General features: G+C 39.5%; 1 protein-coding gene across 1 annotated transcript in view; it reads right to left on the reverse strand.

Annotated features, from left to right (window-relative positions):
* Positions 1–6,353: 6,353 nt before the first annotated feature.
* Positions 6,354–17,631, reverse strand: part of mtus1b (microtubule associated tumor suppressor 1b) — a 128,246-nt gene continuing 116,968 nt past the window's right edge. The window contains exons 15-17 of the mRNA XM_059988636.1: positions 14,836–14,955; positions 14,309–14,406; positions 6,354–9,401 (exon numbers count right to left, since the gene is read on the reverse strand). Coding sequence (XP_059844619.1) covers positions 9,185–9,401; positions 14,309–14,406; positions 14,836–14,955 — 435 coding nt within the window. The 3' untranslated portion in view covers positions 6,354–9,184. The remainder of the gene's footprint in view (positions 9,402–14,308; positions 14,407–14,835; positions 14,956–17,631) is intronic.

Raw genomic sequence — 17,631 nt, forward strand, 5'->3', positions numbered from 1 at the left:
TTTCTTTCACTTAAGGCAGGTGATTGAATGGATACGCTGCCTAATATACAAGCTGTCCAATTTTCATTGAAATTAAAAGAACTGGGCAGGTACCACCATTATGACTGGATAATCATCTTCAAGTCGAAATAACCCCCAAATCTTCATGCAAGAGAATGCCATAGAAAATAGATCTTCCAAGATAATATCTGTGGGAATCATGTCATCTGCTGCTGTAACATAAGAAATAGGAGCAGGTGTGGGCCATCTTGCCCGTTGAGCCATTCAGTAAGATCATGGCTGATCTGGCCATGGACTCGTCTCTACCTACCTGCCTCTATCTTATTTATCCCTTATATAATTTTATGTTTCTATAAGATCTCGTCTCATTCTTTTGAATTCCAGCGCGAACAGTTCCAGGCAACTCAATCTCTTATCATTATCCAACCCCTTCATCTCTGGAATGAACCTCCTCTGCACCACCTCCAAAGCCAATATATCCTCCTCTGCACCACCTCCAAAGCCAATATATCCTCCTCTGCACCACCTCCAAAGCCAATATATCCTTCCTCAAGTAAGGAGACCAGAACTGCATGCAGTACTCCTGTACAGTTGCAGCATAACCTCCCTACTCTTGAATTCAATCCCTCTCGTAATGGCCAACATTCTATTTGCCTTCATGATAGCCTGCTGCACCTGCAAACCAACCTTCTGCGATTCATGCACAAGTATTCCCGTCCCTCTGCACAGCAGCTTGCTGCAATATTGTACCATTTAAATAATAATCTTTCATTTTTCCTTCGAAAGTGGATGACATCACATATATGAACATTATACTCCATCTACCAGACCCTTGCATTTTATCTCTCTCTCTCTACAGACTCTCCGTATTTTCTGCGCAATTTGCTTTTCCACTCAATTTAGTATCATCAGCAAAATTAGACACACTACACTTGGTTCTCTCTTCCAGATCATTAATGTATATCGTGAACAGTTGTGGGTCCAACACTGACCCGAGGCACACTGCTCACCACTAATTGTGAACCAGAGTAACACACATATATTCCAACTGTGTTAACCAATCCCCTACTCATACTAATACATCAACCCCAACTCTACGCATCTTTCTATTATGGGTAAGTCTTTTATGCGGCACCTTCTCAAACATCTTCTGGAAATCTAAGTAAATAACATTTATGTTCCCCTCTATCTACTGCACTCATTATATCCACAAAGAACTCCAGTAATTTTGTCAAACAGGACCTACCTTTGCTGAATCCATGCTATGTGTGCCTGATGAATCCAATTCTTTCCGGATGCCTCACTATTTCTTCTTTAGTGATAGCTTCAAGCATTTTCCTAGCCACAGATGTTAAACTATAGTTATGTGCCTTTTGCCTACATCCTTTTTTGAACAGTGGTGTGACACTCACCATCTTCCAATCTGCAGGGAAGAGTCAGAGAATTTTGGCAAATTATCACCAAAACCTCTGCTATAACTTCTGCCATTTCTTTCAGCACCCTGGGATGCATTCCATCAGGACCAGGGGACTTGTCAATATCCAATATCAATTCAGCCGCCTTGTCCTCCAAGGGACCTACATTCACTTTAGCCAACCTTTTCTGATTTATACAATTATAAAAACTTCTACTATCCGTTTTTATATTTTGTGCTAGTTTATTTCCATAATCTGGCTTCCCTTTCTTTATTTCTCACTTAGTGGTTCTTTGTTGCTTTTACAGATTTCCCAGTCTTCCAGTTTCCCACTACTCTTGGTGACTTTGTATGCATGAGCTTTTAGTTTGATGCCTTCTTTTATTTCCTTAGTTATCCAAGGCTGTCTCTCCCCACCCTTCCTGTCCTTGCTTATAACTAGAATATACTTTTGTTGAGCACTGAAAAATCTTTGAAAGTCTTCCACTGTTCCTCAACTGTCCCACCATAAAGCTAATGTTCCCAGTCTACACGAGCCTCATCTCACTGTAGTCTCCATTGTTTCAGCATTATACACTGGTTTCAGATTGAACTATTGCACCCTCGACTCGAATGAGAAACTCAATCGTACTGTGATCACTCATTCTAAGCGGATCCCTAACTTCAAAATCACCAATTTTACCTGCCTCGTTGCACAGGACCAGATCTAAGATAGCACGTTCCCCTGTATGTTCAATAACATACGATCATGAACGCATTCTATGAAGACGTAATCAAAACTGCCTCATCCAACTTAATTCACTAGGATCCAGGTCCCATCACAGTTCAGGTCGAGCCATCCCACCGGTACAGTTCACTCCTTTCCCCAACACTGGTGCAAACCCACTTCCTCCAAACCTTGAGCCACGCATTTAACTCTCTAGTCTTAACACTATGCCAATTTGCACATGGCTCAGGTAGTAATCCAGAGACGACCATGTTTTTGGTTCTGCTTTTTAATTTAGTCCCTAGCTACTCAAATTCCCTAAGCAGAACCTCTTTCCTTGTTCTGCCTATGTCGCTGATACTCACATGAACCACAACAACTGTATCTTACTCCTCCCACTGCAGATCAGATAAGATGTCCTGAACTCGGGCACCAGGCAGGCAACACAGCCTTTGAGATGCTCTATCCTTGCAACAGAGAACTGTCTATTCCCTGATGATACTATCCCCAATTACCACTACATTTCTCTTTTCCCCCCTATTGAAAGGCTCCCTGAGCTGTGATGCCACAGTTAGGTTGCTCATCTTTCCTACAGCCCCCACTCTCATCCACCAGGGAAAAAGAATCTGAGACCTGTTGGACAAGCTCAAAAGTGGAGGCTCCTCCAGCACTGTCTCTTGAATCCCACTACCCACCTCATTCACAGTTACACAGTCTTACCCCTGACCACAGACTGAATTTGAGGCAGCTAATCTAATGGGTGCGAGCACCTCCTGAAACAGAGGATCCAGGTAATTCTCCCCCTCCCTGAAGTGCTGCAGTATTTGAAGATCAGATTCCAGGTCATCAGCTTTGAACCCGAGTTCTCTGAGCAACCAATGTTTGCTGCAGTTGAGGTCACCAGGATCCACAATGGGGTCCACCAGCTCCCATATCATGCAGCTACAGTACATCACCTGATCCTGTATCATCCCTTTATTTAATTAGCTGTAATTTAGTGGCATTTTATTCAACCACCACAAAATCCTTAACTGCGCCTCTTCGCCAAAGCCTCAAGTTCCCACTCCTACTCTGGTCCCCTCACACAATGGCCACTCTGCCTTACCTTGCTTTGCTTTTATTTGCTCCTGCTCATGATTCACAAATTGATTGGTACGCTGCAAATGTGCCAAGCCCTGCAAAACACTCCTTTGTTAAAATTCTTATCTCTGACCTGTGCAAGGTTCTCTCCCCATTGATTGGAGAGGTTTTGTCACCAATAGAAATGAGTATTTAAGTAAGCTGTTTCTAAGATTAAATACATACCCATCATAAAACTCCAGTATAGGCAATTTCAGTTTAAATAGGGAAAAATGTCCACAAAACCATGAAACGTAGGAGCAAAATCATGCCATTCGGTCCATCGAGTCTGCTCCACCATTCCATCAGGGCTGATTTATTATCCCTCTCAACCCCATTCTCCTACTTTCTGCCCACAACCTTTGATTCCCTGACTAATCAAGAACCTATCAACCTCTGCTTTAAATATACCCAGTGACTTGGCCTCCACAGCTGTCTGTGGCAATGAATTCTGCAGATTCACCACACACTGGCTGAAGTAATTCCTCATCTGTTCTAAAGGCATGTCCTTCTTTTCTGAGGCTGTACCCTCTGGAAACATCCTCCCCACATCTACTTTATCTAAACCTTTCAATATTCAATACATTTCAATGAGACTCCCCCCACCCCCAATACTTCTGAACTCCAGTGAATACAGGCCCAGAGCCAGCAAACACTCTTCATACATTAATTTTCATCCCTGGGATAATTCTTGTGAACATCATCCTGGACCCTCTCCAATGACAGCACACCTTTTCTTACATAAGGTGCCCAAAACTGCTCCAAGGTCCATCTGACCAATGACTTAGCATTACATCATTGCTTTTATATTCTAGTTTGCTTGAAATGAACATTAACTTGCCTTCACTACTACCAATTCAACCTGCAAGTTAACTGTTACTGCATCCTGCATGAGGACTCCCAAATCCCCTTGCACCTCAGGACTTCTGAATTTTCTCACCATTCAGAAAATAGTCTGCATTTTAAATCTTTCTACTAAAGTGTATGACCATACACTTCCCTACAGTATATTCCATTTGCCAATTCTTTGCCCATTCTCCTATTCTGACTGTCCAGCTCAGATTCTCTGCTTGCCCCTTCACCCATCTTTGTATCATTCGTAAACTTGACTACAAAACCATCAATTGTCATCCAAAGCATTGACATGTAACATGTAAAGAAGCTGTCTCAACACTGACCCCTGCAGAATACCCTTAGTTACCGGAAGACAGCTAGAAAATTCCACCTTTTGCCTCCTACTGGTCAGCCAATCTCCATCTGCACACACAAAAAGCTGGAGGAATGCCGCAGGCCAGGCAGCATCTATGGAGAAGAGTAAATAGTGGATGTTTCAGGCCTGGACCTTTAATCGGATCCTGATGAAAGGTCTCGGCCCAGCACTGACCGTACTCTTTTCTATAAATGCTGCCTGACCTGCTGAGATCCTTCAAGCATTTTGTGTGTGTTTCTATCCATGCTATTATCTTCCCTGTAATACCACAGGTTCTGATCTTGTATAGCAGCCTCATGTGCAGCAGCTTGGAAAATCCAAATAAACACCCATTGACTCTCCTTTGTCTATCCTGTGTTATTTTCTCCAATAATTCCAACAAATTTTCCAGGCAAGATTGCCCCCTAATGAAACCAAGCAGACTGTGGCCTTTTTTTATCACCATGCACCTCCATAGGGGATACAATAGGGTATTACAAGACTCTTGGATACGTACATGGAGCTTAGAAAAAGAGGGCTATTGGTAACCCCAGGTAATTTCTAAAGTACGTACATATTTGGCACACCATTTGGGCCAAAGGTCCTGTATTGTGCTGTAGGTTTTCTATGTTTCTAAGTACCCTGAAACCTCATCCTTAATAATGGACTCCAACATCTTAACAGTTACTGGTCAGGCTAACTGGTCTATAATTTTCTTTCTTTTGCCTTCTTCCTTTTTTAAAGAGTGGAGTGACATTTGCAATTTTCCAGTCATCCAGAACTATTCCAGAATTTAGTCATTCTTGAGTTTAGAGATTATACCTCCAAAATCTCTTCAGCTACCATAATCAGAACACTGGGGTATAGTCTATCTGGTCCAGGTTGATTATTTTATTCTCAGACCTTTCAGCCTCCGAAACACCCTCTCCTTAGTACCCTTACCAATTACACTCAATTCTACCCCGAACACTCAAATTTCTGCCATACTGCTGGTGCTTTCCACAGTGAAGACTGATGCAAAGTAGTTCAGTGCATCCGCCATTCCTACCTCTCCAGCATAATTTTCCTCCAGTCTTGCATCCAGTCTCCTCTTTTACTCTTAACAGATCTGAAAAACCCAAGGTATTTTCTTATACTACTGGCTATTTGGTCTCATCCAGTTTGACATGCTGTCAGTCACTTAGCCCAAGAACAAACCAAACCTCAACTTATATTTTTATTCTCCTCAGATCGGTAGAACCTGGACAGGACACTTACCTAGACACCAAGGGTAAACTTACAATAACCAATTAGCCTATCAACTTAGACATACTTGAGATGTGAGAGAAATAAAGAACACCTTGAGGAAATCCACACTTAAGAATGTACAGATCACACAAGAAAGCACAAAGTCAGCAATGAATCCATGTTTCAGGAACTGTAAACTATTAGCTATACCATTGTTAACCCCATTATATTAAATGCATCATCTTTACTTTTTAAGAAGTGTTTTAAATAGAAAATTTCCAGATTGCCTGAAAGCAGCTGATCAAGGACAAAATCTGTCAGGCTGAATAATTTCAATCTTTACATAGTTGAATGTCTGTGGTGGTTAGTGTGCACATGGAGGTGCCCTGATGTCAATTGTCTACTTGGTCTGTGATCTATTCACTCACTTCTTCAATTTACTCCACAAGTAATATTGCTCCTTCAATTTAAGACAGCCCACCTCATAATTATGAACCTGTTGACTCAGAATGCATTAGAATGAGCCAAGAATAAGTTCATCAGTGTTGCAAAACAGTTTGGAAACAGGAATAGATCACTCCCAGAATTTCTATTGTTAAACTGGTTGATATGCCTGCAATGTCTTAAATAGAAAAAAAATGAAATGAATGTAGTCTGGATGAATATCCAGCAACACACAAAAACAACAAATGTTTGATTGGGGAAAACAGCAATGACTTTATTCAACCAGGAAGCAACAAATACATTTACAATGCAAAAGATTAAAATTGATCAATGCACAAGGTACATGTAAGATGAAATCAAGATATTTAGTTAGCTTTGTTAAAGTACTTTAACTAATGCCCTTTTTGCCTTGGGCCTCTAGTTTGCAGGAAGTATAAATTATAAATTCACTTTGAATCTTGTTGAACTAATTCCAAAGTTATCCAAAAATATAACAAATACTTTGAAGATGGGAGATTTTTAAAAATATAACAGACTGGCTTCTAAGGATATGCTAGCTTAAATACTGCAAGTACCTAAAACCATCCAAAAAGCATCAGTAAATGGGAAGGTTTCTTAATTATGCATCTCTATGGATCACAATGGAAACATCTCTTTTTAAACTAACATTCAAATAACACAGGTATGATCAACCAATAACTAACATTCCTTTGCAACAAGAAACTTCAGGCCCATCCCATGTGCATAAATGAGTTTCAAAAACACGTATGTATAGTGAAGAAAAACTCACGAGTTGCATAATAAACACTGGTCTATCAAATATGAGAAATATCTTTGAATCAATTCAGTTAGTTAATGTTAGGATTAAGGTAATTATTTAAAGTTCTGATTGAAACGAGGCAGATGGTTTTATTTCAAACAAAATCATTTCCACAACTGATTAAACAAGACTTTATATAGTACCAACACCAGACAAAAAAAAAATGGTAAAGGCATTAGGGTGTGTTACTTGAAAACCTGTATGAATATTGGAATGTTTTAATCATAAAGTTAACATGTTTAATATTGCAGATCCACATCAGGATGTTTACTAGCTTGTGGGATGACATTGCATAGAAATGAGAGCCACCATAAATCCAATTTTCTGGCTCTCACCAATTTATAGGTGAAATGAATCTACACACAGAATTTATGACAATGATTGAGGTTCATTTTTATCCAGTGTATAGTTACCAGTACACAGATCAGAAACAAGTGCTGTTCCACTTAAAATTATCATAATTTGCCTGAGAAATTGAAGCATTCAATACTTTGCAACTCAAATCAGATACAACTCTACATACCTGATTAATTTGGAAAGTGAACTGTAAATCAGTAAACATCAAGACAAAATTGAAAACATTTAAGGCAAATGCCAATTTTCATTTGGGAATTCAAACAGAAAGACTCACTTTTAATATACACATCAATACAGTAGAATGGGTCCACTTAACATTCAGTGTAACAAAATCACAATTTTTGCTGGGCTAAAAAGCAATATTTAACAGTTTTTCTAAAGATTTATCCTCAGTCTTTGGAATTCACCAGCTCATGGGCATGTCAAGAATAATATCAATTTAAGTAACTAAAGTATAATTAGAGCAATTGCAATATTACAATTATTTACTTTAATGAGATTGCAAAAAGAATGCTATTTTCACCTTTATTGCATTCATGCATAATGGAGCTATCATGACCACAAATTTACAATCAGTGTTTCATTAATTTGCACATGGAGGTTGTCAAATCTAACAGATCATTTTGATTTGGGGTTAATCTACCAAAATAACAGCAAAAGGATTCCTTTCAATTTCCAGAACCTACAGCTCTAAGTACTCCAAACCAGAATATCTGGGCTCTCTTTCTGACCACTCAGGATCTACGTGGGGCTGCAGATTCACAAGCCCTTTAAAAAAAAGGCAGAGGAAAGACTGAAATGATCACCTATATATGTCCAGCCACAAACCCAATGGAGACAAGTTTCAGAAAAGCTACAAATCTTCGCTGAAGAGAACTGTTCAAGTTTTGGTGTCAGAAGTCAAACCATGACACTTGGTATTTCATAATTTTACTATTTTTGATCAATCCCAATGTTCCATTACAGTCTCCCAAGTCCAACTCATCATCTATTACAAAGTCTAAATTCATAAAATAACATACTGTCACCAAAACACCTAGTTTCATTTTGGGTTGTTTAGAACTACATCCTCTGTGAACCATGCAGAGACTTATTTTAACCCATTAACAATACAGCTCAATGTCCTGCAAGGTAGAATGAAACCCTGTAACAGGATGATGCTGGCCTGTCTTGGAAATTTCACAAAAAAATCATTAGAACCAAAGGAAGCAAGCAATATGCAGCCAGATATTGCAATGGATTTAAGTGCTCTACTTGCATTTCTAGCCTAATATTAAATGTTCCTTTAATATTGCTTAAGTGCTTAGATAATCTAATAGCATCTTTCTGCATTATAACAGCAAATCCTGAATGCTATGATGTTACATTTTCTAGCCATTAGCTTCCAAGAGAAGTTAAATTTATATACAGGTATCTGACCAATTTTAACCGTATCAAGAACTATATACTGCACAAGCATTTCCTGACATTTGTTAAACAACCAAGTTTCATCTGGATATTGCCTAGTTCCTCCAACGTTACTTTAATCACCTTTGCTGGGAAAAAAATTCAAGCAACATCCTGTCAGCTCACCATGAAGGTGATCCTCAGTACTTCCCGACAATTGTCTGTGTACCAGACCAATGTTTTACACAAATGAGGAACACACAAATTAGCTAAAAAATAATCTACATGCCCTGAGTTTCATTTTAATAGGCAAAAAGGCAAAAGCAAGACTCTTGCTGTTTATATTAAGTGCTTTGTGCAACAAGTTTTATATACAGATCATACACAATATACTGTAGATACTAAAAACAATGTTTTCCATAACGTTACACCATAATAGAACAGTATTTTATTTGCCATGTTTGAAATCCAATAGCCCTTGTGTGTTCCAATAATTAACAGCGTAAAAAAACTTGGAATGCATCACCTTGGTAAAGGTCCAGGGCCAGAAAGAGAGGATGCTGAATTTCTAGAAGACTGAAAGGAGAAAGAGGAACTTGGTGACAACCTTTTAGGGCTAAGAACATCTCCATTTTGCAATTTCCATAAAAGTTCTTCATTTTCCATAGATAAACGCTTGTTGACTTTAGATTCTTTCTGCAATGACTCTTGAAGAACCACTTGCTCTGTCGATAGTTGCCTGCAAGGATAATTAGGTAAATTTATTGCTCAATGAGGAAGTCACCAGTTCATAAATGCATAACTTTTAACAATAAAATTTTACTTCACAAAACAGCTTTCATATTGCACATGCACAGGGAATTACTCTGAATGCAACATCTGGGTACATCTCAAATGCTGTCACTTAACTTCACTCTGCATTATGATAACAGGTTATATTGGAATTTTTCAATAAAATGAAATAAAGAACGTTAATATCTAAATGGTCATTAACAATTCACCACAAGCTTGACTACATGTATAATAGAACAGAGTCAAATATAACTTGGCATTGCACTGAACCAGAACTACTGCTTAGCTCACAAAGCCTGCTCTCACCAGGACTGGTGCCCATCAGCTGCAGTGTGATGGGTTAGGTCTCCAGCAGAGCCTCTGCTATTATCTGTCCTCTGAAAGGTTTTGTCAGAATGAACAAGCTGTCAAAGATACTAAATACCTCAAAAGCCAAAAACTTAAAAATTGCAACAAGGAAAATCATTGAAAAAATTAAATATTTACAATTTTGTTTCATCTCCAACTTGCCTATCTCCCTCACAGCAATTTTAGCTTTCACTGAAAAGAATGGCATCTTGAATTAACAAACCAATTTACTTAAGGTGCCGGAAAATTCAAATGTTCATAAATGGACTACGTGTGTTGTCAGCTCCACGCTGCAGTAATGATCATCTGTGATGTAAATAACTTCACATATGTACAAACCTGTGCAGTAGCGATGAAACAGGTGTTAAAAGCTGACAACACATGATATGCTGCAGTTTTCTTGGTCCAAAACATTGACTGTTTATTTACCTCCATGCTGCTGCCTCACTTGCCAAGTTCCTCCAGCATTTTGTGTGTTAATCAAGATTTCTAGTACTCACAGAATCTCATGTTTATTAAAAGCTAACATTAACCCACAGATTGCCAGTTTAGGCATTCAGTAGAATCAGATTTATTATCAATGAAGTGTGAAATTTATTTTGCAGTAGCTCTAAAGTACAAAGACAAATCTATAAATTACAAAAATAATGTAAGGAATATCCTGTGATATTCTTCAGCCCAAGATGTATCTGCAATCTTCTCTGAACCAGGATCTAGTGCTTTCCTGGTGTATATGATCAATAAACTCTTCTTGGGCTTCTAGCTAGGTATAGGTATCAAATTTTAACCAACTTTTGATGACAACCTCTGCCATCTTCAAGGATGATGCCTGGGTATATTTAGTCTGGTGGTATTTAGACCCCCATTGTCCATCCCTCCTGATCGGTTAGTCCTCATCCAATCAGGTTTCTGTTGTCCCACCTGGTATACAATTGAATTCCAGTTCTTAATTAGAGTGAGACCTTAGTCTTTGTTAAAATTCTTTTCCTCCAATCAAGAGAGATAGACAACAGGGGTATAAATACCACCTGATTAAGACATGAGTGATCATGGTCTATGACCATGATTATTCGTGGCAAATTACTCTACATAAGTGGTTTGCCATTACCTTCTTCTGGGCATTGTCTTTACAAGACAGATGACACCAATCACTGTCAATACTCTTCAGAGTTTGCCTGCCTGGCATCATTGGTTGCATAATCAGCACTTGTCATGTGGACCAGCTGCTCATATGACCACCCACTACCTTCTCCCATGGCTTCACGTGACCCTGATTGGGGGACTAAGCAGGAATGAGTGTGGGAGGGGAGATGCTTGAATGAAAAAGTGGGGATAGGGCAAGAGACTAGCCGAAAGGTGATAGGTAAAGCCAGACTGGTGGAAAAGGCCAAAAATCTGATAGGAGAAGGGGAAGGAGGGAACCCAGTGGAAATAATCGGCAGAATAGGCAGCCGAGAAGTTAAAGGTTAGGCTGAGGATTGGGGGTGGGGGGGGGTGCAATTTGTTCACCAGGAGAAATTGATACTCACCCCATCAGGTTGGAAGGTACCCAGACAGAATTCAAGATACTGCTCCTCCACCAAGAGTGTCCTCATCTTGGCACAAGAGGCGGCCATGGATCGACACGTCGGAACAGGAATGGAAATGGGAATTGAACTGTTTGGCCACTGGGGAGTCCTACTTGTGGCAGATGGTGTGGAGGGCCTCGATGAAGCAGTTCCCCAAATTATGGCGGATCTTACCAATGAAGTGGAGGCTGTATCAGGAGCCTATTCTAGGCCTCAGGTACAACTTTTGTGTGCCACCACGATACAATGATCAACCCAAACTGTCAACTTTAAATTTTTATTTTATTTAGTGATAAAACGCAGAATAAGCTTTTGTGGATTAATGAGCTGTGCCACCCAGCAACCCACATATTTAACTCTAACCTGAATACAGGACAATTTACAATGACCAATTCAACTACTAATCAGTAGCTCTTTGGAAACTGAAGCACCAGGAGGAAATTCACGAGGTCACAAGGTGAACGTGCAAACTCCTTATCGACCAGGGGTAGGCAACCCACGACTCCAGAGCCACATGCGGCTCTTTCATCTCTGTGCTGCGGCTCCCCGTGGCTTTGGAAAATAAATGATGAGTATTCAATTAAAATGTACTTTATGTTAGTTTGTTAATTTTTGAAATGTAATTCGAAATTTGAAGATTATGGTGATCCTGTACAATCTAAATAAAACATTGTGGCGACCCCATTTCCTGGCACATCCGAACCGGCTCACAATTAGCCAGCATTCCAGCTAAGGGAGATAGCCTATGGGGGTTTGTGAGTACGTGTCTTTTGGAGCATCCGCGCCCATGGGGGGCGGGTTGAGGGAGGCTTTAAAGCAAGGCTGTTTAGTTCGAATAAAGTTATCTTTGACTGCAGTTTACCGACTCTGTGTTGTTATTTTAGCGCTGTGTGTAGCACACCGCTACAACGTGTTTTTTATCGTTATTAATATACGTTACCACTGCCAATGCCTGACACCCGCCAGTGCGCGATTTCTTTTAATTTTTCGATCCAAGGTAGGGCTAACTATGGAGTAACCTTCAACCCAACGTCTTTTTTTCGGAGTTCAAAATGTTTTTGTTGCATGCAGAAATGTAATTTTGTTTTCTCTGCAGGAGTTCATCAATTTCATAAATGCAACACATTATAGTTTGTTTATACATAGCATAAAGGCAAAAAAAAACATTGTATGCAGTGTTATTTCATTTTAAATGTCAAACGGGTTTTGCGGCTCCCAGTGTTTCCTTTTCTGTGGGAAACGGGTCCGTATGGCTCTTTCAGTGGTAAAGGTTGCCGACTCCTGTCATAGACGGTGCCAGAACAGAACTCCAAATTCTGATGCCACAAGCCGTAATTGCATTGCGCTAGCCACTATGCTACCATGTACATTCAATTTCAAGATCCTGTCAGTTATCAATATATGCATGTCCTGTGAAAAATGCAATGAGGGCAAAACATCTGTCTCAATTGAATTTCAATCCTGTGTGCCACATTTCTGTCATCTAACCAGTTCACTCATATTACTGCAGCTTGCAATTTCTTTCTGCACATTTCATCAAACCCAATCACATTTCCCAAGTTCACATCAATTATTATCACAGAAAGGAATTCACCACAGGCCGTTCAGAATACAATGCACTCAGCCTTCAACATCCTGGAAGCAATACCAACTAATTCTCTATCCCAGCAGTTCCCAACTGGGGGTACACAGATCCCTTGCTTAATAATTTTGGTCCATGGCATTAAAAAGGCTGGAACCCCTCCTCTGTGCTATGGACTGTTTTGAATCCAACTTGACATTTTTTTCTTTGATTCTATGGATTTTTACTCTGATTAGATTATACATTTGCCTAGATCTATCTGAAGAGTATTAAATATACCAGAGCCCACATTTGAGAAACCTTCTTAACCAATTCTTACCAACTGTCCTGAGCCTTTAATGTAATAGCTATGTACATCTTCTCTGCGATAAGGACTTGTCTAATTCTCTGGCATCTTCTTTGTAGAAACCAAAATGATTAGAAGCTCTCCCATTCCTTCCTGAATAAAATGCTTTTGATTTATCTGAATGGTCAATTCAGTGTCATTTGTACAAAATTTTAATTAAAACCATTTCAATTTTAAAGTCTCAAGTGCTTTACAAACAGATGCAAAGCTACGACAGTGCGATCTACTAGCAGGTCACTGGGGCAAACAAGGACAGGATATTGGGCTCCACCACAAGTCCCAGTCACTGCCCAAGGGCAGCCTCATTTCACGATAAAAGCCATAGCAATAAGATCTCCAGTTTGCAAAAAAAAACTAAGCAAGATGCAAAGGTGAAGATGCAAAGTACAAAACAGGTCAGAATTCATTGAATTCAAAAAAAAACTAAGCAAGATGCAAAGGTGAAGATGCAAAGTACAAAACAGGTCAGAATTCATTGAATTCATTGAAAAGTGCCATTTTGGAACTTAAAAAGCAAATTTGATGGTGGTTCAAATATGCCTGTGCCATCAGATACTTCATGTTTTCTCATTGATCTAATTGTGAAGACAGTGCCAACTTCTAATGCAAATATTTTTGATATAAAATAACAAAACAATACATTTTAAAAGCAAAAGGGACTTAAGAAATATTTTAAAATTTTTGCTTTTTTGACTTTGAGGCCAAAAATCATGTCAGCTTCAATTTAGGACAACATTTTTGCTTTTCTCAAATTATGTTGAATTTCACTTTCAACATAAAGCCCAAAACTGCCTAGTGGTTAACAAACCGAAATGTGCCCACCATTTCTAAAGAAAAGATTTCCAGCTTCACTGTGGAAGATAAAGCTGGTCTGATACACTAATGCAATACCAAAGGTGGCATTTTTCATATCAAACTATACCTCAGAAGGATGCATCTGAATTCCACATTGCAACATTGAGTATAACAATGTTAAACTCAAGTGTTTCAGGATGTTTGAAGTCACTTACCTGGAAACAGCTATGTGCTTATCCATTCGAGCTTTTAGGTCTTCATTTTCTTGAAGTACAATTTTAAGCTTTTCGTCCAGCACTACATGCTTCTCCATCTATTTTTGTTGGAAAAAGGAAACAAGATTTTTTCAGACTGGCATTTAGCCTTCCAAGTTGTGGTAATTACTTTCAGCTGGTCATACCCCCATCTCCAAGTGAACATACCCTCCTATCATCCTCGTTTAAATGTTTCTCAGACCAAACCTCAAATAACCTAGACCTGGAAGGCTACAGCTGAAACATAGTGGTCAGATCCTCACTATGTACAAAGTCTTAAAATCTTAAAAGTGCATTGAAGATCCACTGGGAAGTTGTGTGGAGTTTTAGTCATCATTTAGTTAAGCTGTTAAAAGGTAAGCAATGATCAAATGGCTATGGTATACTGGAAATAAGACTTTCTCAATATAACAATAGAATATCTGCCTATTCTAAATATTACACACCCATGTGCTGGATTTTAGCTTTTCATGGCCAAGTGTACTTACCAGTTTTTCCATCTGCATCAGCTTTTTTTCTTGATCATGTATTTTCTCATTTTTTATTTCAAGCACTGCCTTTAGACTTTCCAATTCTCGCTCCAAATATAGACCCGTGGGGTCAACTTTCTACAATTAAAACAGATTTCAACAGGTGGGTTTCCAATTATACCATTGATTTTTAGCTGGCATCACACTAGTTGTACAGTCCGTGTATTCTGGGTAAACTATACATCAAACGTATAACAAGTTAATGCAGTAAAATTCAGTGCCAAACAGTGATTCAATAGAGATCTCTGCTTTATTCCTCTCCAATCCGTGCTTGATGATTTTACTACAATTTCTAAGTTCAATTCTATGGTCAGAGCCTACCCTTGCCAAATTCAGACCATTTCTCTTCAGATTTCCCAATCAAACCCTCCCCCACCCCAGAAACTGTAGCACCGTTCACTAAAAACACCATATTTTTAAATCAAACATTCTGACAAGGATGGCATTGTCATGGTCTCAAGGGACAAATGACACCTCACTGATACTTAATCCTCTGGACAGTAATACCAGCAGACAGCAGCTCCTTACTCCTTAGTTTCCAGCACTGTATCTCAGACTGTCACAGCCAGTTTCTGCTTGATGACAATACAGGCAGAGCTGCTCAAAACTTAATTTTTCCTGCTCTAACTCCACCCTTCCTCCTCTGGTTCAATCTCTTCCCACTCACATCCATATACCTGACACCATCTTATTCAGGTTTTTTAATTTGTGCGACTCCATCCAGCTCATGTTACCACGTATGAACAATTCCTCTGCTATCCCAACTTGTCAGAAGTGCTTCTTCCTTGAACACAGATCCAAGTCACATCCCTCAACCAGCACACCTTTGCCTAGCAGAACTTATTCAGCTCCATCCCCATCTCCGTGATCGAAAGCTGTTGCTACGGCAATGTGCATGGGTCCATGGAACATTCTGTTTCTGCATCTTTGATTTGCCTGTCACAACCTTTTCTCCGCTATATGATTGTGGAGATCCTGATCCCTGCTTTTTTTAAAATGATTATTTACATTGTCCACCTCAGACTATCCCCTTCCTGCATTTTAAGTGTTAGGCTGGTGACAAACACGGATCAGAAGCCGACTCTCACTTATCTATCTCAGCTACACCCTCCCACTCTGCCTGCAAGAGCATAATTCCATTGTTTCAGTTCCTCCATTCTAAATGCTCATATGCCCCCCTCACCTCCAAGATGTCTTCCTTCTTTCTGAACTGTGGTTTGGCCTCTGCCATTGTTGACAGAGCCCTTAACATCTCGCAGCTCAAACTGTATATTCCTGCATTTGCTCTCAGAACGAGCATGGATGAGGGCAATTAAACTCCATATTCTCTATAACTGTCTTCAATCTGATTGTTGTTCTACAACCTGACCACAGACTAGAGATATTCTTTGTTTTATACATTCATTTCCCACCCTCACTCCCAATTACGACAAAAGGCCTTCATCCTGAAGCATCAACTGCTTTTCTTTCTACAAATGATATGTGACCCATACGTTTCCAGCATTTTGACTCAATACATGGACTATTTGAATTACAAAGAAGCAACCTGGTGCTTGGGTTAACTTATTTGGTATCAGTTTGAACTTCTGATCACAGGTCCAAAAGGACAAAATCTCATGCCATCAATAGCAGCTGTTGAATTTAAGCGTGAAATATCAAAAGCATACCACAGTCTTAATGATAAAGTCAAAAGCCCACCCTGTTAGCTCATGTCCTTCAAGCATGGAAACCTGCCTTCACTACTCACCTGGTCTGTGCATTACTACAAACCCAATGTAGCTGCCTCTAACATTTTCATCTCAGATACAGAATAATATTATGGTTCAACACTTACCAGCATTGACCAAATCTCCCACAAAAATTCCACACTTAAATTTATATGACAGTGGGTGAATTTAGAAGGGTTTCAAAACATGTTAAATAGTACACAGGAGTTGTTTTTTAAATTTTATCACCTGCTGGAAACAGACAGCATTTCCCACAGGGTATAAACAAAGCTGATCACAAATAATTCCCATAAGTGATCCACTTTTCTCAAAGCACCCATTCTCACTGTTATATAATCACTCAACCAGAATTGGCAGGTGGTTTTGTCAGTTTAGTATGAGCTGCAATTTATCTGAATTAAACCGGAAAATCAGCTATCGCCACCTCCATTTGATCTTTATAAAAGTCCACAACTACAGTTGTTCCATATTGCCAATTTACCATTTATCAGCAATGCTGTTACGCTCAGTCCTCACTCCCCTTCCAAAAAAAACTTTAAACTCTGATCCCCTCCCCTTTCTCTATCCATCATTAACTAAGGATCATGAGTTTACCCAAATTTTTCAACTTGCAACTCTTCCAAAAGCCATCCTAAAACCTCTGGACAAGATTCCGCACAGTTTGGACAATGCTTTTGCAGTGCCAGCAGTCAGATGGAGGTCTGATTCCCACCACTGTCTCAAATCAGCTTATATGCTCTCATGACTGCATGGGTTTCCAACAGATGATTTGCTTCCTTCCATATTCCAGATGTCCAGCAATTTGTGAGCATGTGATGTTGGCACTGGAATGTCGCAACACTTGCAGGTTGCTCACCATGACTCCTACTGATTTCATTTGACACAAAAGGATGCATTTCACTGCATGATGACGATGCACTCTGATGCAATGGCCTCTCAGGGTCCAACCAAAGGTGTGATTGTTCATCCTTTATATCTCTTTCATGATCACAAGACACTGCTGGTTATCAAGAGCATCGAATACTGC

The sequence above is a fragment of the Hypanus sabinus genome, chromosome 14 (genome assembly GCF_030144855.1).
Source record: "Hypanus sabinus isolate sHypSab1 chromosome 14, sHypSab1.hap1, whole genome shotgun sequence".
NCBI lineage: Eukaryota > Metazoa > Chordata > Chondrichthyes > Myliobatiformes > Dasyatidae > Hypanus > Hypanus sabinus.